Consider the following 21,649-nt stretch of genomic DNA (forward strand, 5'->3'; position numbering starts at 1 on the left):
TCCGTTCGAGGGAGCCGTGGCTGGATTGGAGCTGTAATCTCACTAAAATATTACTATTGGTGAACTCTTGGCACGGTTTGGTGGCTTTCCTGTGCGGCTGTTGCTGGTGATGTGGAGCCGGGCGTGAATCTGCCTTTAGAATGCACAGCAAACCCGCTTCCCATCAGAAAGAACGCGCCCATAGCACGCGCCCGCAGCGCGCTCGGGGCCGCGCTCGAGGGCTGAGAGCCGCCGCCTGGGCGCGCTCCCGCGGCAGCCAGTCCCGCCCGAGCGCCTCTTCCGGAAACACCCGAGCGCGCTCGGCTCGCGGCTCCGCCCGGCACCCGTAGGGAGCGAGCAGGGCGCGCCAAGATGGCGGGCGTGCCGGCGGTGCGCATCAGCATCGAGTCGGCGTGCGAGAAGCAGGTGCAGGAGGTGGGGCTGGATGGCAGCGAGACCTACCTGCAGCCCCTCTCCATGTCCCAGAACCTGGCGCGCCTGGCCCAGCGCATCGACTTCAGCCAGGGCTCCGGCTCCGAGGAGGACGAGCCGGGCTCGGCCGGCCGCGCCTGGGCCGAGCCGAGCGAGGCAGAGGATGAGGAAGGTGAGGGGCGGCCGTGCCCGGCGCTGGGGCTGCCGGAGGCCCAAGGGCGGAGCTGCGCGGCCAGCAGGGCGAGGCGGGGATCCTGCCCCTCTGCTCCTGCAGCACTGCGGCCACATGTGGAGCTCTCAGCGCAAGAGGGACATGGAGCTGCTGGAGTGCGTCCAGAGGAGGGACACAAAATGATCCAAGGGATGGAACAGCTCTGTTACAGGGACTGAGAGAGCTGGGGCTGTTCAACGAGCAGATGAGAAGGCTGTGGGGACACCTGAGGGTGGCCTTTCAGTGTCTAAAAGGGGCTGTAAGCAAGAAGGGGGCAGATTCTTTAGCAGGGTCTGTTGTGACAAGGGGAAATGGTTTCAAACTAAAGAAGTGAAGATTTAGGCAGGATATAAGGAGTAAGTATTTTTCCACTAATGGTGGTAAGGTATTGGGACAGGTTGTACAGGGAGATGGGGATGTCTCTGGAGACCCTCAAGGTCAGGCTGGATGAGGTTCTGAGCAACCTGCTCCAGCTGTGTCTGTGTCTGTTGCAAGGCATTTGGGCTAGATGGGCTTTAAAGGTCCCTTCCAACTCAAATGATCCTACAATACTGACTGAGTCCTAGAAACTAGCTTGGTAGAAGTGGGAATGAAATAAATCCGTATATCACACCATGTTTTATGTTTCTGTGATCGGTTTGTAAAAAGATAGGGTATAAGACTCATTCTCAAAACATACGTTGTGTTCATATTGTTTTGTTTGCAGGGTTGGTGAAGTTTCAGCCATCCCTCTGGCCTTGGGACTCAGTGAGGAACAACTTAAGAAGTGCCCTGACTGAAATGTGCGTGCTGTATGACGTCCTCAGCATCGTCAAGGATAAAAAGTTCATGACTCTGGATCCAGTGGTGCAGGATCCTCCTCCTCCCAAGCAGGTATGTTGTAGTTTATGCATCTCCTATGTCTTGGTACTGAGTATTTTCTTACACTGAGGCTTTTTTGTGTGAGTGATATATATATACACAATCTGGTCATGTTCCACATGATGCCTACGTGCTGTGCTGTGTGGGTGAGTGGGAAGGCTCAGAGGCTTCTTGGAGTTGTAAATCAAACTTTCTTTTTGGACCATATCATACTGACGTGAAAGTAGTTCTAAACCAGCTACTCAGCATCCAGGGAAAGCTCCCTCACTGTCAGGGCGGTGTGAGAAGCTGAAACATCATTGGCTCTGTGTAGCACTGCTCAGCTACAACTAAAGCATTGGTGTTATCAACATTATTTCCCTCCCAAAGCCAAAAGCATCTTGTCAGATGCTATTAAGAAAACCAACTCTGTCCCAGCTGAAACCATGACATGTTTGTTGTGTTTTATTTTCCTCCTAGAATCCTCAGTTTCTACAGCTGATTTCAAAAAAGAAGTCACTAGCGGGTGCAGCTCAGATCCTGCTGAAAGGAGCAGAAAGATTATCCAAATCAGTTGCAGAAAACCAGGAAAATAAGCGCCAGAGAGACTTCAACTCAGAACTGCTGAGACTGAGACAACACTGGAAGCTGAGAAAAGTGGGAGACAAAATTCTTGGTGATCTGAGCTACAGAAGTGCAGGTATGCAGTGGGATGGTTTGGTTTGGTTTGTTTTTTTCCCAGGAATGAATATTTAGGTTTTACAAAGAGTGATTTAAGCTGAAAAGAATAGATGGAATCTTTTTAATAATTTGTATCAGTTAATAATTATGAGACAGAATTGTAAGAGGGCACTTGTTATCAGGGAAAATATCCCACCATCCTTAGCCTAGAAAGTGATTTTAAAGGTGTTTTAGTAAAGATTGCTCTACAGAACAATTCTATATTGGCTGGGGAGTGATCAGCTGACAAGCAGGCCTTGTAGACCAAAGCCTGTGAAGTATTTTTTTTGAACTGAGGAGTATCTTCTATTTTTTTTTTATGAACACAGATTCATTATTTCTGTTGTAATTTCTGAGAATTGATACTGAGACTATACATTATTATATGCATTGTGTATGAGTTATGAATAATAATAAATTATTCTATGAATTGCATCACTGCCTCTGACACATAGGTATAAAGCAGGCGTCTAAACTGATTATATTGATCACCTGTTGTAGTGAAGGTGAAGAAAGAGATCTAGAGCTGTTTATGGAGAAGCCTCGAGTCTCAGCAAGGCTGAGACTCAGGTCAGGTGCTGCCATTGGGTCACAACAAACTCAGCAGCAACACAGGCGTGAGAAGTTACTTGGCAGAAAAGGACCTGGGGATGCTGGTTAGAAGGTGGCTGAACGTGAGCCAGCAGTGTGCCCAGGTGGCCAAGAAGGGCCCATTGTGGCTTGCATAATAGTGCTGCCAGCAGAGCTAGGGAAAGGATTGTCCTCTTCCATGCAGTGCTGGTGAGACAACACCTTGAGTACTGGGTTCAGTTTTGGGCCCTTCACTACTAGAAGGACTTGGAGTTGCTTGAATGTGTGCAGAGGAGAGTAATGAAGCTGCTGAAGGGGCTATAAAACAAGAATTCTGAGGAGTGCCTGAGCAAAGTGGGCTTGTGTAGTCTGGAGAACAGAAGGCTGAGGGGAAACCTCACCACTCCCTGTGACTACCCAGAAGGAGACTGCAGTGAGGAGAGTGTTGGTCTCTTGTGTCAGCTGACAAGTGATACGATGCAAGGAAATGGTCTCAAGTTGTGCCAGGAGAAATTAGATTGGATGTTGGGAAGAGTTTCTTCATGGAGAGGGTAAAGGTTGGAAAGGGCTGCCCAGGAGGCGGAGGTGTCCACATCTGGAGATGTTTAACAGATGTGTGGGCATGTACTGAGGGACCTGGTTTAGCGATGGGACTTGGCAGATCAGACTGATGGCTGGACTTGATGATCTTGAAGGTCTTTTCCAACCTGGACGATCTTAGGATTCTACTATGTGCGTCTTTGCTCTTCTTTGATTAGGTTCCCTTTTTCTTCATCATGGCACGTTTGAGGTGATCAAGAACACTGACATCGACCTGGATAAGAAAATACCTGAGGATTACTGTCCTTTGGATGTTCAAATCCCAAGTGATTTAGAGGGATCAGCCTATATAAAGGTTTGCCAGGAATGTTAATGTAATAGCATGGATTTTATGTTATTTGTATGCTTGCAATGAAGAATAAACTTCAGATAACCTTGGTTTTTTGTTCTTTTTTCCCACATAGGTTTCTATACAGAAACAAGCTCCAGACATTGGTGACCTTGGGACAGTCAATCTCTTTAAAAGACCCATGCCAAAATCAAAACCAGGTGTGTTGTTTTCTGAGCGTGTTCTCAAGAAATAGATTTGTGAGTGATGTTTAATTTGAAAATTCTCACATAAAGCTTAAAAGAAGAGTGGACAAGAATGTTCTTATTTAAACTAAATAAATTCTGAGAAATGCTCAGTGTGTAGAAGAAATACTACCTTACTGCTCTAGCAATGACCTTCAGGTTGCTGCTGCAGAGTGTCTGATAGGCAGCTTCTCTTCACTTTTCTGAAGGCATGAGTTTATATTTCTCAGGTACTCCACACTGGCAGACAAAACTGGAGACTGCACAGAATGTTCTCTTATGTAAAGAAATCTTTGCCCAGCTGTCACGAGAAGCTGTTCAAATTAAATCACAAATTCCTCACATTGTTGTGAAAAATCAGATCATCTCTCAGCCTTTCCCAGGTAGGATTACTTGCTTAAATTCAGACTGAAATTCTGTTTTATGTGACTTCTTTTTTCTTTAGGAAACAAAGCAAAGAGTGTTGATCTTGCTCTTCACAGATTTTGAGAAGCAGAGCTTCCCAGAATATTACTTGTTAATTATAATAAAATTCAACCAGCACACTTTATTTTCTAATTTACTCATATTTTATCATATGGAGTTTGTTGGTCTTTTTTGTCAGTAATACTTAACATTGTCATGTCAGCTGTAATGATGGCTGTACATTTTGGAGCTTTGCATATATCATTGCTTCATGTAGGTGAAACTTTAGAGTTGAGTTATTGGGTTATCTGTTCAAATAAGGCTAGTACTCTTCAATTGGGACAATTAGAGAAGGAGTGGGGTTCTGGAAACCTTTTTCTTTTTTCCTTTTTTTTTTTTTTTTTTGGGTGGGGGGTTGAGTTACAGAAATGGTTTGAAATGCATCTGCTGAGTTAGTAGTTGGCCTATCAGCACTTCAGTGCACAGTGCTACCTGCTTTAGCTGCTGTGTTATCCATCACTGTTTGATTTCTACAATTTTTTTTTCCTTTGAGCTAGTGGATGTTGGTTGTAAAGCTAATGTCTATATAAGGTGAGAATAACTTCTCATCAGCCTGCTTGTAAACTGTGTCCTTATTTATTTATTTTTAATCATCTTTTAAAACCTGCTTTGCACAGGTTTGCAGTTGTCTATTTCTCTGTGTCACTCTTCCAATGACAAAAAATCACAGAAGTCTGCTTCGGAGAAACAGAATCCAGAGGATCATCTCTATGTTCTGGAACATAATTTGCATCAACTTATCAGAGAGGTAATGCATTTTGGTCGAGTATTGAAGAGGGCTTTGTTTGGCTTTTGTTCAGCCTTGCATGCCCCGAGGCGCTGCTGTAATGACAGACGGCCGCTAGAGGCCAGTACACTTCTGTCCATTTCTGTGAGGCAGCCTGCTGGTCAGGCTTGCTGTGTGTGTTGGTAAGGAGTTCAGTTGTGCTTTCAGGACACACTAGTTCTGAACCTAACTTAAAGCCTGGCTGCTCAATTTAGAAGGGCCATGCAGGGATTTCTTCAGTACAGTTCATCAGTCTCCCTTTTCATGTCTGTGTGTAGATAGTGTTGGTAAAATGAATTGAGTATTGATTCAGACTATACTTCTATGAGAAAAGAATGATAAATGTCTGCAATGATTTTGCTTCACTTAAGGTCTGATTATTGTTTCAGTGCTTTAGATTGTCACATAATCAAATGGAAAGACCTGGGAAAACAGGTAGAGATGTGCTCCCTTCCTGCACAGAGAAACTGCAGATGTTGAAGTAGTTAAAGTATGTTCCAGAAGGTGTTCCTATCCCTAGAACGTGGCTCCATGAGCCATGAAGTCGTATGCAGTGGTATGTTTTTAAGATGTGAAGCAGCATATTGGAGTATGCACATTAAATCTTGCAGTTATGTTATTTGGTCACTTTCACTTTTAACAATTGTTTACAGTGTCACAAGCAAACTTTGAGCTCCACGGTGATGCCACATCCAGCTAGTGCCCCTTTTGGCCATAAGAGAATGAGACTGGCAGGACCACAGGCTTTTGATAAAAATGAAATCAGTTCCTTGCAGTCAAACGAAGGACTTCTGGAAAAGATAATAAAACAGGCAAAGCACATCTTTCTGAGGCGCAGGTAGGTCATGAGCTGTGTAATGAAATATGTCTTAATGGAAAACAGGATTTTTTTTTTTGTCAGTGTTCAGTTTCTACTTTTTCACTCTTTATTTTTAAGTACTGGGAAAAATAACAGTGTATGACCACACGATACTCAGCTAGAGAAATCTGAATTTTTCCTTTTACTAATGTCTTTGACAGGAGTGTTGGAAGGATGCTGTGTAGTCTGGGGAAGAGGAGGCTGAGGAGAGACCTTATTGCTCTCTTCAAATGCCTGAAAGATGATTACAGTGAGAATGTGATTGGTCTCTTCTCAGTGGTGACAGGGTGAGGGGAAATGGCCTCAAGCTGCACCAGGGGAGGTTCAGGTTGGACATAAGGAAAAACTGCATTACAGAAAGGGCTGTCAAGCACTGGAATAGGATCCCAGGGAAGTGGTTAAGTCCCTGAATATGTTCAAAAACCATCTGGATGTGGTGCTCAGGGACGTGATTTAGTGGTGGGTTGTGAGACTTAGTGTGGTTAGGTTGCAGTTGGACTTGATGATCTTAAAGGTCTTTTCCAACCTGAGCAATTCTATGATTTTATGATTCTGTTCTTTTTTTTAATGTTCTTTGCTCTGCAGTTGATACTGAATAATACCACATCAGTACTTCTGCAGAATGCATGTGAAATATACACAGTAAACAGTCCTACTTAATTTGCACCTAGAATTTTGAACTACATGGTTCTGTAGAATGGGAAGCTTGTTGTGTTTGTGTGTGTGTGGAAAAAATCAATTTAATAACCAGCTCATTTCCTTTAAACATGATAACAGCACAAATAGCCAGTGTTATTTTGAGTGGAACATGTCTTTTCCCTGTAGAACTGCTCGAACCATTGACAGTCTGGCTAGTCGGATTGAGGATCCTCAGATTCAGGCCCACTGGTCAAATATAAATGATGTTTATGAATCCAGTGTTAAAGTTCTAATAACTTCTCAAGGATATGAACAGATATGCAAGTAAGTATGAAAATACGTGCATCTTTCTATTTGTAAATTGATATTGCAGTTGCACAGCACATAACAAACTGTGTTTTACAATTTCAGATTTGTCTTCAGACAGAAAGCTAGAAGCCTGTTCTTTGTGTACAGCTGGTGTATTTTTCTGAGTGGTGGGAAGGAACAGCTACTGTAAGAAAGCTGCTCACCCACTTTACAATGCACTTAATGAAGAGACTTAAGTAGTTAACTAGCACAGTTTCCTTCAAGGAAAGCTTCAAAGCAGGAAGCAGTCCTTTATGAGGGGGAGGATGTAGATAGCTGAATATAGAGTATTTCTGTACTTGCTGATCTCTGAGCTTCCAGTCTGGACATGGAGACCTAGTCAGTGCTCAGTCCTAGCTTGGTTACAGAGGCACTGAAATGTGAAGCTCATGTAATTTATCCTATTGCTCTATTGCCATTGAAGTGTGAGACTTCACATAGTGGAAATGAATGCCAGGTGGTGCCCAGCAGTGTTAACTGATAGGTACAAGTGGGGTCCTCCGTGGCAGTGTCTGCACTGTGGAGCAGGCTGTGGTCACTGGTGCAGTTCACAGTCTTGCTTCCAGAGGACAATTGCTGCTCAAGTCTTCACAGCAGGATAGTACCAAACTACTTGGGAAACTTTCCCCTGTCCTCTGGAAGGAAATGGGCATTTGCAGAGAGGGAGCTGTGAGGTACTTCAGCTCTGGAAATGTGCCATGAAATACATTTGTCCTGCAGTATAGAGGGGGATGTTGTGGTGAGTGATGAAATTGAGGTGTTTGAAGTTGTTAGTGTATTCCATGGGCTTTGTGCTATCCGTATCTTAGAGTTCTTATCAATTAATGGGAATAATTCTGTGTTCTTAGAACAAGCTTCCTATTTTCTTTCTTTCTGAGGTGTTACAATACATTTTAATAATATATGTATATAATAATGCCGTAATAAATGTATATCTTGTCTTCAAAGATCCATTCAGTTACAACTCAACATTGGAGTTGAACAAATCAGAGTAGTGCATAGAGATGGAAGAGTTATTACACTGTCCCATCAAGAGCAAGAGCTGCAGGACTTCCTTTTATCTCAGGTATGCTCATATACCTTGTTCTTCTTTTCTTCTAGTGTTTTGGGGAGCAGAAGTGAGAATCACACCTTCAGCTATGTAGAAGACATTAGAAAACTTGAAATAAAGTTATTAACAATAAAAAGGTGGATGACTGGATTTTCCAGTGTGTTTGTATAGTGAACTTAGCAATTGTTACTAAAATGTAATACCAGATCACTAGCAGCAATCAGTTTTTTGGTCTTCCATACATTTGTTTATGTTACTTATTATCAGAGCAATAGCTTTTTTTGCTGACTTCAGAAGGTGTTCAGTATATTAAGCTTACTCTAACCAAATCCAATATAGAGATCTTAATGAGCCCACAACTGCTGTCATTTCAATGCTGTGCTGTTAATGTTTGCTTTGCAGCAACCACTAATAAATCAGCTGATATTGAACTGAGGCTTCTTAATTGCACGGAGCAAGCTGCTGGTTCTGTTCAGAAGTGACAGTGTCCGTAATACACATTATAAATAGTCAGAATACAGGTCTTTAATAACAGTGTTTGGCTGGCTGCAGTTACATCAAACCCCACAGAACAAAGAAAACAAGTTGAAACAGATTCTGCTGACGGTATCTTTTCTTCAAGGTGTGTTTTTAGACTTTTTTCAGGGAACTGCAAACATTGCTAGGCTATTCTTTGTTATTCTTTGTAACAAGTGTTACATTTTGATCTGGAAAAACATTTGCTTCTAAACTTGAAAGTTGCTGAAGTTCAAAGCTTAAAGCCCTTGAGCAATTATGGAGTTGATTGTGTGCCAGAGAACCTCATCCTTTATTTGAGTTTGCAATGCTAATACATATTTGCAAAGATATTTTACAGCAAAGGTCTCTGTCCGAGAAAAGATATTTCAAAATCTTTTTCATAACAATTGGATTATTTTATTGTTAACTGAAAGCAGTACTTAAAAAAAGTCACCTGGCTGCATAGCATACTTGGAGGCAGAGGAAACCACTGTATCAATTAGTGTAAACTTAAATAAGACAAAGCTATACTGACGTAAATAACATATTAAAAAACAAAACAGCAACAAACCAACCCAAAAAACACCACCACCAAAAGAACAGAAACAAACAAACAAAAAAAACCAAAAAAAAAACAAACAACGAATAGGGGGAAAAACATCAGTCATGTTTCCTCTGCATTTCATTTTGTGATGTGCAAGTACTGATGAGAAGACGAACCTCTTGTCATCTTTCAGATGTCACAGCACCAAGTACATGCAGTTCAGCAGCTTGCAAAAGTTATGGGATGGCACGTGCTGAGTTTCAGCAATCACGTTGGCCTGGGGCCAGTGGAGAGTATTGGCAATGCATCAGCAATAACTGTAGCATCACCAAATGGAGACTACGCCATTTCAGGTAATGCATTTCACTTCAAATGTATTCAGAGTTCTTAAGTTCTGAAGTGTTTTTAAGTCTTTCTCTAAAATCAGTCTCCAGGATTTTATAGAAAACAACTTAGAGCAAAATATTCTAGAAACAATCTCTTGTCTATGGAGTTGGCAAAGTACTGATTCTCTTTAGGTGCTAAGTAGCCACTTAATGATTAAACCAGGTTGGACTTAGGCGAGCATGAAAACAGTTCATAAACTGGCATAAAAAAACCAGATTGCAGAAACAGTTGTGATCTTGAGAGAAGGGAATGAGAAAAAACAACAGGATCACAACCCTGGGCTTAAAGAGTTCTCTGTAGGGATCTACCAGGATGAATCACCTGGGATGCTGTTCAATGGAGAGACAGAGGGGGGGTCCAGAAGATCACCTCTTTCAAGGTCTAGAATAATCATCTGCATGTGCATGAAGTTGTGCAGAGGTGACAGAAGATCTGCATGGATGAGCAGGGTGTTCATGATTCAACTCAGATGTAAAAAGCCACAAAAGATAGGAGCAGGTGACCTGAGAGTGTGAGAGAGATACTGCCAAGAATTCAGGGATGGGAATAGGAAAGCTAAAGCACATCTGGGATTGAATTTAGTGAGGGACATATAGAGCAACAAGACGAGCTTCAATCAGTATGTCAGCAGCAAAAGAAGGCCTAGGGAAAGCCTGGGCCTGCTGCCAGGTGGGGACAGGACCTGCTAGCTCAGGACATGGAGAAGCTAAGGGTACCTGATGGTCTTAAGACTGATCTTCAGCAATCTGAGGTCCTATGACTTGGATCAAAGATTTAACTTGACCCTCCTTACTGAGGTTAAATGATGACTCTGTGAATCTAAAACCACTGAGTGCACTGGACGTGCACAAGTTCACAGAATGGTGTAGGATGTGTCCATGAGCACTGAGGGACCTGGTTAACATCACTGAAAATCCACTCTTGATGATCCGTTAAAGGTCATGTTGATCAGGAGAGATTCTTGAAGACTGGAGAAGGCCTGTGTCATGTATTAAAGGAGAATGAGAACCTACAATCTGTTCAGCCTCAATGCAGTTATTAAGATGAGGGGAAAAATGCACAGCAGTTTCCAAACATATTAAGAACATTTCCTCTCCATTTGAGATAAATCCAGTAGAAATAAATATTTAATAGATGCAGCTCATGAGAATTAGAATGTACTTTTTTTTAATAGAATGCTGAGGAATGCATGAGAGATAGGGATCAAGTAAAAAGAAACCACCCAACAACTTGATGTTCTTGACATTATTAAGGAAAAATAAATGCATGTGTGAGGTGTAATCTCTGAATTGTTTGTCAAATGTTTCTCTGGTTTACTTTAGCAAAGAGCAGTGCTAATGTAACAAAAGCTGTAGAGAAAAAGCATGAAACCAGTGAGAGCATATCAAAAGCAGCAGCTTTTACAGCATAAACATAGGTAAGCTAGTCTGTCATTTGTTTGTTTGGAATTGACTAAACAATAATGTACTGCAGACACGAGGAAGGATATTTAACATGAGGAGTTTCTGAACTGTAAAAATACTCATAAAATCTTTGTTCATCACAGTACGTAATGGTCCTGAAAGTGGCAGCAAAGTTATGGTGCAGTTTCCGCGGAGTCAGTGCAAAGATCTCCCCAAAGGTGATGTACTGCAAGACAACAAGTGGAACCATCTCCGAGGGCCCTTCAAGGAAGTCCAGTGGAATAAGATGGAAGGGCGCAACTTCGTGTATAAGATGGAGCTGCTCATGGCAGCCCTAACCCCGTGCTGACCATGTGTCGGTCTCTTCGTGGGGGCTTTGAGTCATTGCTGTGCTGCAGAAGTTTGCTGCCTGTGCAGCAAAGGGTAATGGAGCCTATGGGGCTATAAGAGAAAATGAAACCAAATTGATTTTCTGTACAGATGCATCTGTTGTAGGGTTTATAATAAAGCATTGTCAATGATGTTATAGAATACAGCTTCCTCACAGCGTTCCTCTCAGCTGTACCTTTCTCTGCAGGCTGCTCTACCTAGACTAACACACCTGGGTGATGAATGTGTTCTTCTTTTATAAAATGAAATTCAGTATTCCTTTGCTGTATGGAAGGTGCCTGCTCAAAATGACACCCTTCCCTTCGCAGCCTCTGCTTTTTCTGAATAGATTTTTACAAACATTTCTGAAAGAAGAAAATTCTGAGATTTAAGCTGTGCACCCGTGGCTTACATCGCAAGGAAAGTACCATTACCTGGAATTCAGGTCACAGTCTTCACCATGTGATGTTCCTGGTTTGGGGGTTGATGGTGTTCCTCTTACTACACTGATGCGGCTCGGAGTCACACGCTGAATTTCTTGCTGAGGGGCACAGTAGTGTTGAGAGTGTTACAAAGTCACAGCTCATCCCATGGCTATAGATATAGGAGCCCCATAAGCTCAAATATTACTTTGCTTGCAAACAACATTGGAGGAGACGGTCTTTACCTATATGTAAAATTCTCTGCCAGACTGAATTTTTGTGTAACTTTTTTGTGTAAAGTCATGTCTAGGAAGAACAGACCAGGACTGGAGGAAGAGCAGGCTGCTCATATTCAGTAAACCTTGGATCTCCATAGTCATCCTGTTCTTTTTTTCTGCCCTGGCATTCACTGCCATTCAGAAAAACGGTAGTATTCTCTGAGACATCAGCTCCCTTGACGTATTAAAGAGGTAATTTTGTTTGTTCCCTTTTCTTTGTTGTAGCTGTAGCTGCCTTCATGTTTCCACTAAAGTTTTGCACAGCTTTCCTTTTGTTTTGTGATTAATGGGTAAAGGTCTTTCTGAAACTTGTCCATAAAAGCTGGTTAAGACTTGCGTCCATACAAGGCGTGTATATACACAGATATGTAGAAGTTTTTGCACATAGAACATGCTTGAATTAAACCATCATAGTTCTGTAGTGACAGCTGTTATTTTGCTATGTTCTTGAGCAATATGGAATAGCTGTTAGAAACACCTATTAAGCAACTGCCTGTGGCAAGCTGCTGTTCAGTGTGTATCCAAAGCAGCTATTAAGCTGTGTTGAAACTTTCCATTGTGGAACATACTGTTAGTTCAGTTCCTTGAAGTTCTTCTGTGCAACTGAACTGTGGGAGAGAAAGGCTTTTCTCCTAAGTTGTCACGGGTGGTTCATGAAAATGAAAAAATAACACTGCAAATAGCACACAGGTCTCTTGATCTTGAGGCAGGTGATCATTACACACCGGTGATGCATGTTCCCATGCTGCTTGGCCAGCAGGTGAAGTTCTGCTCCTTACTGAGCAGGGCAGTGCAGCTCCCACCCAATGCACATCGTGCACCTGACTGCAGCGAGGCAGTAAAGCAAATCTCACTCAAAATGAGATGCATGAAACCTAAACCGATCTGTATTACTTCACTGTTTTCAACCTAAACTGACAAGTGTGCACGGAGCAGTGGCCTTTATATCAAGTAAGCACTTCATTACCAAATAATCACTTTAGAGCTATTAAGTTGTCACAGTTGCAGGATTTAAGAAGAAGGCTACAAAGGGAGGAACATTTATCTTGTTTCACAAGTGCAAGCACGTTATTAGCAAAGATAGTTGTTTAGAATTTCAGGCTGTTAGTAAAAAAACAAGGCCATGTGGTTAGGAGCCTGCAAAGCCCCTTTTACAACGAGGAATCCCTAGTATTCCATACTGATGGAGAGCAGGCTGAAAAGACCTCGAACTTGAGAGAGTGACTTGGAGCTCATGGCAGAATGTCTTTAAACACGAGATGGATACATTAATAGGGAATTAAGACCTTTACACTTGATTACCAAAGCAATCTTGTGAACTTGGACATCACCTTAATTAAATTTAAATGAAAAATGCATTAATCCCTTTGATCACTTGGATCTAAATATTACCTTTTGCTGCAGTTTTGCATGCAGTTTGTAAGTTGAACATGAATCACTATTAATTTCTAAACTTACACTCCTTTTAACAGCTCACAGTAACATTTTAAGTTCTTCAGTCACCCCCTGTGTAGCAAGGGACTGCCACAGGCGTTTTGTCCTCACGTTTTTTATATCAAATACTGCAATAAATGATGTGTACCGACAGATACGAGTTTCACAGATTGTGAATATTTTGTTACTGTTCCTGCAAATGTTTTACAATGTGGATAACATTTTTCAGCAAGAAGTTGTGTATGAGAAGAGCAGTGCATAGCCTACTTGTGTCATCACTGAATATTCCTTGAATCCTCCCTTGTTTCTCCAGGATATCACTACCTAAAAGCCTCAATAACTAAGGCTGGGTGGCTGATGCTGCTGTATCTTTGGCCAAGCTGTGAGCTTGAACTATGCTAGCTGGAACCTTCTCTTTGCTTTTACAGTGTACCTACACAGTAAGGGTTTTCAGTGGTCACTAACTACTTTATTCCAGCTTTTGAGTCAGGGCACTCATGCCTGTGTATGTTTTCTGATTTGTCACATTTATTCAAGTAAATGTTAGTAGACAAGTAATGGTTTTAAATGTCAGCTGTATTTTCTAAGCAACTCTAGCTTTGTGCTCAGCTTAGCCAAGTCACTGCATGTTTAAGTTCTAAGATTTGGGAATTAAAAGTAATAAACAGAAATAGATATACAGAAATAAAAGTACTCTGTATGTGACACGAACAACTTTCAGAGCATTTCGAAGTTAAAGAAGTTAAAGGAGACACTTTCAGCCTCTGTGTCACCACAGCTTAACTCAGACATGCAGAGGACTGGCAATACATACTTAATGTGAAGAACTGGAACAAATCGTTCCTTCACCAAGCTGTGCTTTTGCTAGGATCTTCATTTATTTTTTTGTTTCTTACTTCCCGGATGCAGGAAGGAGCAACCAGCTCAATCTAACAACTGAGTTTATTGAGTGGGTGTAAGGCCCTTTGCACTGCAAATGGCTCGTTCAGTCCAGGGCTCACTTTTCAGAAGTGCTGCGTTCTGAGTGCTTTGGAAAAAGCCTTTCTGGCTCCTGTCTGCAGTGCTATGAACTTGATAGGAAATTCTTTATTTTCATGGATCAAACCTGTGGTACCTCAGCTGCTGAGCACAGCTGTCCTTGAGTAGAGGGGAACTGTTACCTCGGAGACGTGATGGATGCACCATGCCTGGAGACACTCAAAGTCAGACTGAATGGGGCTCTGAGCACCTGGTCTAGATGTAGGTGTTCCTGCTGATTACAGGGGAGTTGGACTAGATGACCTTGAAAGGTCCCTTCCAACTCAAACGATTCAGTGATTCTGTGACTCATAAAAGCTTTATGAGGCAAGTGAGCTGAAGTGTGGTAGCAGCAGTTTAGCTCACAAAGCCATGTGGTATCTGCAGACACTGATTAGCCCTTAGCTCTCTTACATTTTCAGTGTTCTGCCACTCCATTGGTGTGGGGTCAGTTTTTTATCCTCCAATCACTTCAGACAGCATCATCTTCATTTCCTGTGTGCAGTTCCTTGTTCAACAGCCTTTCTTAGTAATGTCATAAAATGTGTGCTAATGCTCCTGGGCAGTGTAAACAATTGGAAGCATAAGCAGTGGAACTTTGACCATCTTGGCGTTATTTCAACATCAGTTTTGTCTCAGAGAGAACTACAGTTTGTGTTCAGGGCTTCAGGAAATTCCTTATGACTGAAAGTAGCAGCACATGCATAATAAACAGGATTCAATCCTCGCAGTTAATTTTTTAAGGTAATATTGTAATTAGATGTTACATTTATTAAGTAGAGTGATCCTAATGGCTGTTCTGTCTATAATAGGGGACTTGCTGTAGCCAAAATGCAAGTGTCCTTCAAGAACACTATCATTTTCTTACAGGTTGATATTATTGATTGGTTGTTTTCAGGAGTGGCAGAGGCTGTAGATTTTATTAGTTAGCCACAGAAATGTGTTTATGCTCAGCCATGAACACATACTCTGACAAGCAAAGCTGAAATCCTAACACGTCAAAACAAGTCCATCATACACTGCTGATTTTGGGTCCTAGTAGCTGTGTAAGTCAGGAATTTTCTGCAGTAGTCACAAATACTTTACCTTTTAGGTTCCTTCTTGCTTTCCTTGCCAATACTTTCTCCTGAGGTAGAGTTGTTATTTCTGTTATGAGACAGTCCTTGGCTAACACTCAATGGTTTCCAGTTCAATTTCTTCAGTCGTACTAGCTGCACATGAAATGAAAGGATGAAAGTACTGATTGGCAAATGGATGGGAAGGTCAGCATTCCAGAATTAACACCTCCGTGCTAAGAGCTGAAACATTTTTAATACTAACTCAAGTTTACTCATCTAGAATTTGGCTTTAAGTATGTCTTTTCAAAATATCTGATCACACAGTAAGTCCCTCAAAACCTTGAATGTGACACTAGTTTCCAAGTGCAACACTAAAAGCACTATGAAAATTGGAACAAAGTCCATAGGGCTCCATGACTTCCAAAAGAGAGCTCTCCTAAGGTGGGATCAAGACATAAGTCATTGGATCCTGCTGTGGATGAGGACAGAGCAAGTCTCCAGATCTGTAGTATTTCAGACTGCCAAGTAGTGCACTGAATTCAGACTCTGAGGAACTGCTGCTGTATAGGAACACTGGCTTTAATTGGAGGAAGGAGAGGCTTTACCCAAACTCAGTATTCTGCATGGTACAAACGTGTGCAGTAGCTACAGAAGCTCATGAGCTGTGTGTCCACTGTAAAAAAACAGCAGCAGCTAACAGTGTAGGGAAGTGTCCTATGGTTTCTGATGTGAAGTGTGAGGTAGATGTCCTGTGGATCTCTCCCAGTTAAATACCTATTATTCAGTTGCCTGTGTTAGTAAAGAGTTCAACAGGATGACTGAGCCAAGCCCTTCCAATTTTGTTTTTCTGCGTCGCCACTTAATGCCTTCACAGCTCAAACCATGAGTGAGTTTCTCAGATTTCTCAAGATTCAGATTGGAAAAGCATGTATCTTTTCTGCATTCTTAGATACCTGTTAGCTTATGTGTCCTCTTCCGGAACAGATGCAGGGATTTGTTACACAGCCACATGAAGCAGATCAAAATGGCAGATACTGCAGCAAGAAATGCAAAGAGAACTGCTACAAAATGTAAATCTTCATAGATAATCTCTGCAAGGAGGGCAGAAATGCGTAATGTTATGAATTTGCTTATGAACAGTTAATGTTTAAACACAGAGTAAGGCTAAGAACTCCCAGGAGGTTCATACCGTAAACATTGAGTACGATGGTGCCATAGCTGTTGGTTCCATACTCCTCTGTGACTGTGACAAAATAGTAGCCAGCATCTCTCATGCCCACGTTCAGAAGCTGTATAGAGCCATTTTCAAAAGTATTCACTCTGTCCTTATAGACAGTGGATACGTTGATGTAATTCCCACTTTTCCACTCCACAATTTTGGTGGTGCCCCAGCTCGACACATGCTTCCACTCGACAGTGGCAATGCCTCTACAGAAGTACTCAACCGAGAGGAGGATATTTTGTGCCACTGTTGCGTTGATGTTGGGCTGTGGGACAGTTAATGACACTCCTCCAGGGGCTGAAAGACAAAAGGGGCAATGAGTGCACAAGGGATGCAGTGTCCTGGGCAGGGTGGGACCTCTTGGGAGGGCGATCCATCCTATCCTAATGGTCTGGTTTAGGACAGGATGGGTCATCTCTCTCTGTTGACCACAGCAGGAATATACATGTCTAGCTTAAGACTAAAAACATGCTTCATTTGGTTACAGTCAGGAGAAATGTTTCTGTCTTACAGGACAATTGATGGCTTGTGTTTCAAGGAAACTGTTTGAAAGAATCTTTCCAGGGAAGGAAGCGTAGACTTTATGGAAACTCTGTTTTTTTGGTTTTTTTTTTTTTTTTTTTTAATTTATCTCAAATGGAGGAATGGAAATTACATCATGTTCTCATAAATCTCATCCTTAATACGTTTTATCGTACATAGGAAAAGTAGGTGCTGCATTTTCTTCACAGTTCTCAAGTCCCTGCAACTCACCACACCTCCTCAGAGGTAAGACGGATTGTCTTCTGTGAGCAGTCCAAAGCTCCATCCCTCCTATGTCCCCAAAGTCACTATGTTTCACAGTAATGTATTTACGACTCAATCGCCAAGCACTTAACAAACAAACAAACAAAACGGGGATGGCATTTATGATTTCCAAAGCCAATTAGAATGTTGCAGCTTTACAGGGACTTCAGGCAGACCAAGTCAGCCTAATGCTCCCACTAAAATGACATTAAACATTCCAAAGAAACACAAAACCTGCTTTATTTACCTCATGCTGAGGATCAAGGGAAATGCTTTTGTGTTCATTGGTAATCAGCTTGCCTTTAAAGTTCTAGATTTAAAATGGAAAGCTTAATTGCCATGGCCAAAATAGGCTATTATATCAACTAATCATCACCCCACCACCCAAAGCAAGAACTGTAGCAAGCTTAAATACATGAAGGCTTGGCAAGGATTTCATCATGTTTGCAGGATGAGAGGGACACAGCAGGCTGCTGGAGATGTCATGTGGGCTTTACATCAGAAACAATGTGTTAGCAACGTTTGAGAGAACAGCTATGTCAGGATAGTCAGCTATCTGCCAGCACAGATAAATCACATCTCATTGGAGGGACTGATTTCCAGGCAAAAGTGGACACGAAAGAATAATTACCACACACTTCCCACTGATGTGATGATGGAGCTGTTCATAACTGTTGAACAGAACGGATGGTTTTGTTTAATGTGTAACTGCACTAATTCTGCCTGCACGAGGGTTTGGAAGAACACCAAACACCTGAGTTTCAATTGGCACACACAGTTTCTGAGTTAGTGGCACGACTCAGACGCTTGGCTAGAGGCTGAAATTCGGTTTTCTGCCTGCAGAAATCAAAAAGGCAGATCAAAAAGGCACAGGGTCGGCCTTCTCCTGGTTCTGCCTGGAGCCCAGCTGCTCTCACGGTGTGAGCACGGCCTGACTGCTGTGCTCAGCTGGGGAACGGCAGTGGGACCTCAGCTCTGCCCGGGACACGGCCGCTGGGACTGGCACTCTGCTTTTCAGTCTGCCTTCACCAGAGGCCGAACAGAGCCACGGAAAAGGGCCCTGTGACAGTGAGATAAACAGAGCAAATGGGAACTTCTGCTAACCGCTGCAAATTGTTCTGTTTTTCTGCTCCCTGTGTTTATTTAAAGGCCTTTCGCTGTTTCTGACCCGAGCCGTGCTGAGAGTCTCTCCGCAGTGACTTTTTATGCCGTGACAAAGGCAGTTCATTTGGATACGTGACTGCAAGGTAAACGTTAAAAACAACAACCCGGTACATCCTCCCACCGAACTACCTGCTAACACGTGCGCTCCCCCATCCAGCCCACGGAGCCGAGAGCAGCACCGCAACATCCGCGCGCACCGACGAACCCTTTCCGAGGCGCGGCCGGCCTGGCTCACCCGAACCGCTCGGATCCCACGAGAGACAACACCGCTCCCACGGTGCGTGGCGGTGCAGGGACCCCGGCAGCTCGGCTGCGTGCAGGGCACCGCCGTGCAGGAGGAGGGGAAGGGAGCGGGCACACTTACTCTGCAGAGCCCAGCCGGCCGCCAGGCACAGGGTGACGGTCCCCACGATGGCACCGCGTCTCCGACAGCACCGGAGAGGTCTCATCGGAGAGCGGCCGCCGCGCCGGCATTGACTCCGCCGGGCGGGGCCCGCGGGCACGGGCTGCCGGCCTCTTCCTCGCTGCTCTCCCTCCTCTTCCTCCCCCGGCGCGCAGCCTTCCCCGTGCCTCTCCCCGATACGGCCGAGGGACGCGATTGGCCGCCGCCGGAACCGGCCCCGCCGGGGGAGGTTCAGCTGCGGGTTAGGAAACGTCTGTTCTCCGACCGAGCGGTGAGGCGCGGGGACGGGGTGCGGTCTGCGTCCCCGGACGTGCTCAAGAACCGCGTGGATGTGGCACTGAGGGATGCGCTGTGCGGGGATGGTGGGGGTGGGCTGCGGTTGGACTTGGTGAGCTTAGAGGTCTTTTCCGATCTTAATGATGCTGTGACCCACGAGGATCGTCGAGTCCAGCTGGCTCCACGCAGGGCCACCCAAAATTGAAACCTTTGGCTGAGGCTGAGAGAGCTGGGACCATTCAGCCTGGAGAAGAGAAGTTTCAGGGGGATCTCATTAATGTCCATGAGTACCTGAGGAGTGGGTGCAAAGGGGATGGAGCCAGGCTCCTGTCTGTGGTGCCCAGTGCCAGGACAAGAGGCAGCTGGCACAAACTGGAACATGGAAGTTCCCTCTGAGCACCGGAAGCACTGCTGTGCTGTGTGGGTGATGGAGCACTGGCTCAGGGTGCACAGAGGCTGTGGGGTCTCCTCTTTGGAGATCTTCCAAAGCCCACTGGACATAGCCCTGGGCACCCTGCTTTGGGTGTCCCTACTGGGGCTGGGGTTAGAGCAGGTGGACCCAGAGGGCCCCTGGCCTCAGCCATTCTGGGATTCTTTGAACAGTCACACTGATAAAGATGAGAGAGAGCACCTCTATGTCCCCAGGGGGCAATCACCATCTCAGATGACTGCACTGGAAAATGAACCTGTTCCAGTCACACTGTGTCCAGCACAAATAACCGAGTTTCCCTCTCCCCATCATTTACCTTCTGGAAGAAGCCCCCAGAAATACTTGTCCTCCTTTCAGAAAATCAAGGACAGTACAAGAGAGAGGAAACAGTGTTTGAAAACATGCAAGTGCCCCAATCCTGAGAATGGATCCTCGCTTGGAGATGGTCACTACCGGAGGCTGTATGCGTCCCCTGACTGATGTAAGGGTCACAGAGAGCTCCTGCAGGAGCACAGCCCCAGCACAGGAGGCAAGAAGGTGGAGGTGAGCACCTGAGCTCTTAGCTCAGTCCTTGATTAGAAAGGATGCAACCTGCATGCACTGCAGGGCTCAGCTTTTATTCACAATGCAGTACATTCTTCAGCTTCCCTGAAACCTGGTACCTCCCTGAAAGCTCAAGCAAGGGATAACAGGTGAGGGTATGAGGGAAGAAAAGATCAGTGAGTGCTCTGCACAAGTTTTGCAGCCTGCACAGGCATGGTGCTGAGGGTCCACATCCTCTGCCGAAAGCCCTCAAAATACCATCCCTCCACCAGATCCGTGTGAGGTTCTCCTGTGGTTTCCCTTTCTCTTGATCAGCATCATGATTGTGCTGAAAATGATATTACAGCAAAAAGCAGGAGAGCCCCAGTGGCAGTTTCTTCCTGCCCCCATCTCTTCATGGCACTTTTATTTCTCAAAGCGTTTAAGGTCTCATGGTGAAGTGACTTTATGCCATTTCATTTCTTTAAGCCTTTATTAAATTGTTTTTTGGCTCTTGGCTCAGTGATCTGTTTTGGCAGCATAACATATGGGGCAAGAGCTCAAATAAAATGAATTTAACTGTAATTTGAAATGTGTCACATGGGTTCCATTGATCCAATCCGTTCTGTTGATGACAGGTGGGAGTCATGAAATTGAAATCCAGATCTCAAGTGCTTCCCAGACACTGGTAGTTTTGGCTTTGCAGCATAGGACAAATGTTCAGTCTTGGGATAGGAAATGGGTGTTTGTTTTCGGCATCAATGATTAACAGCAAAGAGATTTTTGTTCTATCTTTTTAGAGGGAAAATTATAGAACATCGAATTAAAAAACAAACAAACAAACAAACAAAACCAACCAACCAAACATGTGCCTCAAGAAACACCCTGCAGCACATGAGAAAATACTCAGTATTAAGGAAGCATTTAATCAGATTCCAGGCCGCAGGGCTGCTGCTGTGGAAATGGGTCAAGGAGGAAACCCAGCTTGGTGGCTCCAAGTCCTTGTGGAGTTTCTCAAGAAGCTCACAGGATTCACTGCCTTAAAAGTCATTGCAACTTCTACAGCAAACCCTGTGTGTGTGGAGGAATTTCCACCTTCTGTCCCAGTATCCCTCATCCCTGTGAGCTGTATGGCTTGAAAAGCTCTGCCAGAGCCTGGTGGGAGGGGCAAGCCTGATGTGTGCCCACCTACAGGCTGAATCCCTATCTGCTTTTCCAAAAAGCAGGGGATTGAAGCTGGAGCACCTTTCCTATGAGGAAAGGCTGAGGGAGTTGGGCTCGTTCAGTTTGGAGAAGAGAAGGCTCTGGGGAGACTTCATTGTGGCCTTCCAGTACTTGAAGTACTTTGCAGGCTGGAAGTAGAACAACATTTCATATGGTCGTACGGTGATAGAACAAGGGGCAGTAGCTTTAGACGAGAAGAAGAGAAACTTAGCTTTGTCA

At 44.0% G+C, this 21,649-nt stretch overlaps 2 protein-coding genes across 3 annotated transcripts; one reads left to right on the top strand and one right to left on the bottom strand.

Annotated features, from left to right (window-relative positions):
- The first annotated feature begins 319 nt into the window (after window positions 1–319).
- On the top strand, window positions 320–11,216 carry MED17 (mediator complex subunit 17). Its single transcript, XM_065730006.1, has 12 exons — window positions 320–583; window positions 1,329–1,495; window positions 1,943–2,162; window positions 3,511–3,647; window positions 3,757–3,841; window positions 4,096–4,248; window positions 4,948–5,078; window positions 5,750–5,934; window positions 6,781–6,918; window positions 7,891–8,008; window positions 9,229–9,388; window positions 10,969–11,216. Exons 1-12 carry the CDS (start codon window positions 352–354, stop codon window positions 11,172–11,174), a joined length of 1,932 nt encoding a protein of 643 aa, XP_065586078.1. The 5' UTR covers window positions 320–351; the 3' UTR covers window positions 11,175–11,216.
- A 3,547-nt stretch (window positions 11,217–14,763) lies between these two features.
- VSTM5 (V-set and transmembrane domain containing 5) lies at window positions 14,764–19,076 on the bottom strand. 2 transcript variants are annotated; one of them, XM_065730333.1, is made up of 4 exons: window positions 18,940–19,076; window positions 16,593–16,922; window positions 16,357–16,437; window positions 14,764–15,556 (listed from the first exon to the last, which is right to left on the bottom strand). In XM_065730333.1, the coding sequence occupies exons 1-4, from the start codon at window positions 19,022–19,024 to the stop codon at window positions 15,513–15,515; spliced, it is 540 nt and encodes a 179-aa protein (XP_065586405.1). In that variant the 5' UTR covers window positions 19,025–19,076; the 3' UTR covers window positions 14,764–15,512. The 2 variants fall into 2 exon arrangements, with proteins under 2 accessions (XP_065586405.1, XP_065586404.1); XM_065730332.1 differs by having other exon boundaries at window positions 16,357–16,494.
- Window positions 19,077–21,649: the final 2,573 nt, after the last annotated feature.

This window comes from Cyrtonyx montezumae, unplaced genomic scaffold, assembly GCF_038088225.1.
Source record: "Cyrtonyx montezumae isolate F1298 unplaced genomic scaffold, pur_monq_1.0 scaffold_12, whole genome shotgun sequence".
NCBI lineage: Eukaryota > Metazoa > Chordata > Aves > Galliformes > Odontophoridae > Cyrtonyx > Cyrtonyx montezumae.

Bases quoted from the DNA above. Each gene is read 5' to 3' on its own strand.
- VSTM5 (XM_065730332.1), bottom strand. From the start codon at position 19,024: ATGAGACCTCTCCGGTGCTGTCGGAGACGCGGTGCCATCGTGGGGACC. The intron at 16,923-18,939 runs GTAAGTGTGCCC...TTTGTCTTTCAG, and splicing joins GGCCGGCTGGGCTCTGCAGA to CCCCTGGAGGAGTGTCATTA. The intron at 15,557-16,356 runs GTATCTAAGAAT...TTTCATGTGCAG, and splicing joins GAGGACACATAAGCTAACAG to CTAGTACGACTGAAGAAATT.
- MED17 (XM_065730006.1), top strand. From the start codon at position 352: ATGGCGGGCGTGCCGGCGGTGCGCATCAGCATCGAGTCGGCGTGCGAG. The intron at 2,163-3,510 runs GTATGCAGTGGG...TTCTTTGATTAG, and splicing joins TCTGAGCTACAGAAGTGCAG to GTTCCCTTTTTCTTCATCAT. The intron at 4,249-4,947 runs GTAGGATTACTT...TGCTTTGCACAG, and splicing joins CATCTCTCAGCCTTTCCCAG to GTTTGCAGTTGTCTATTTCT.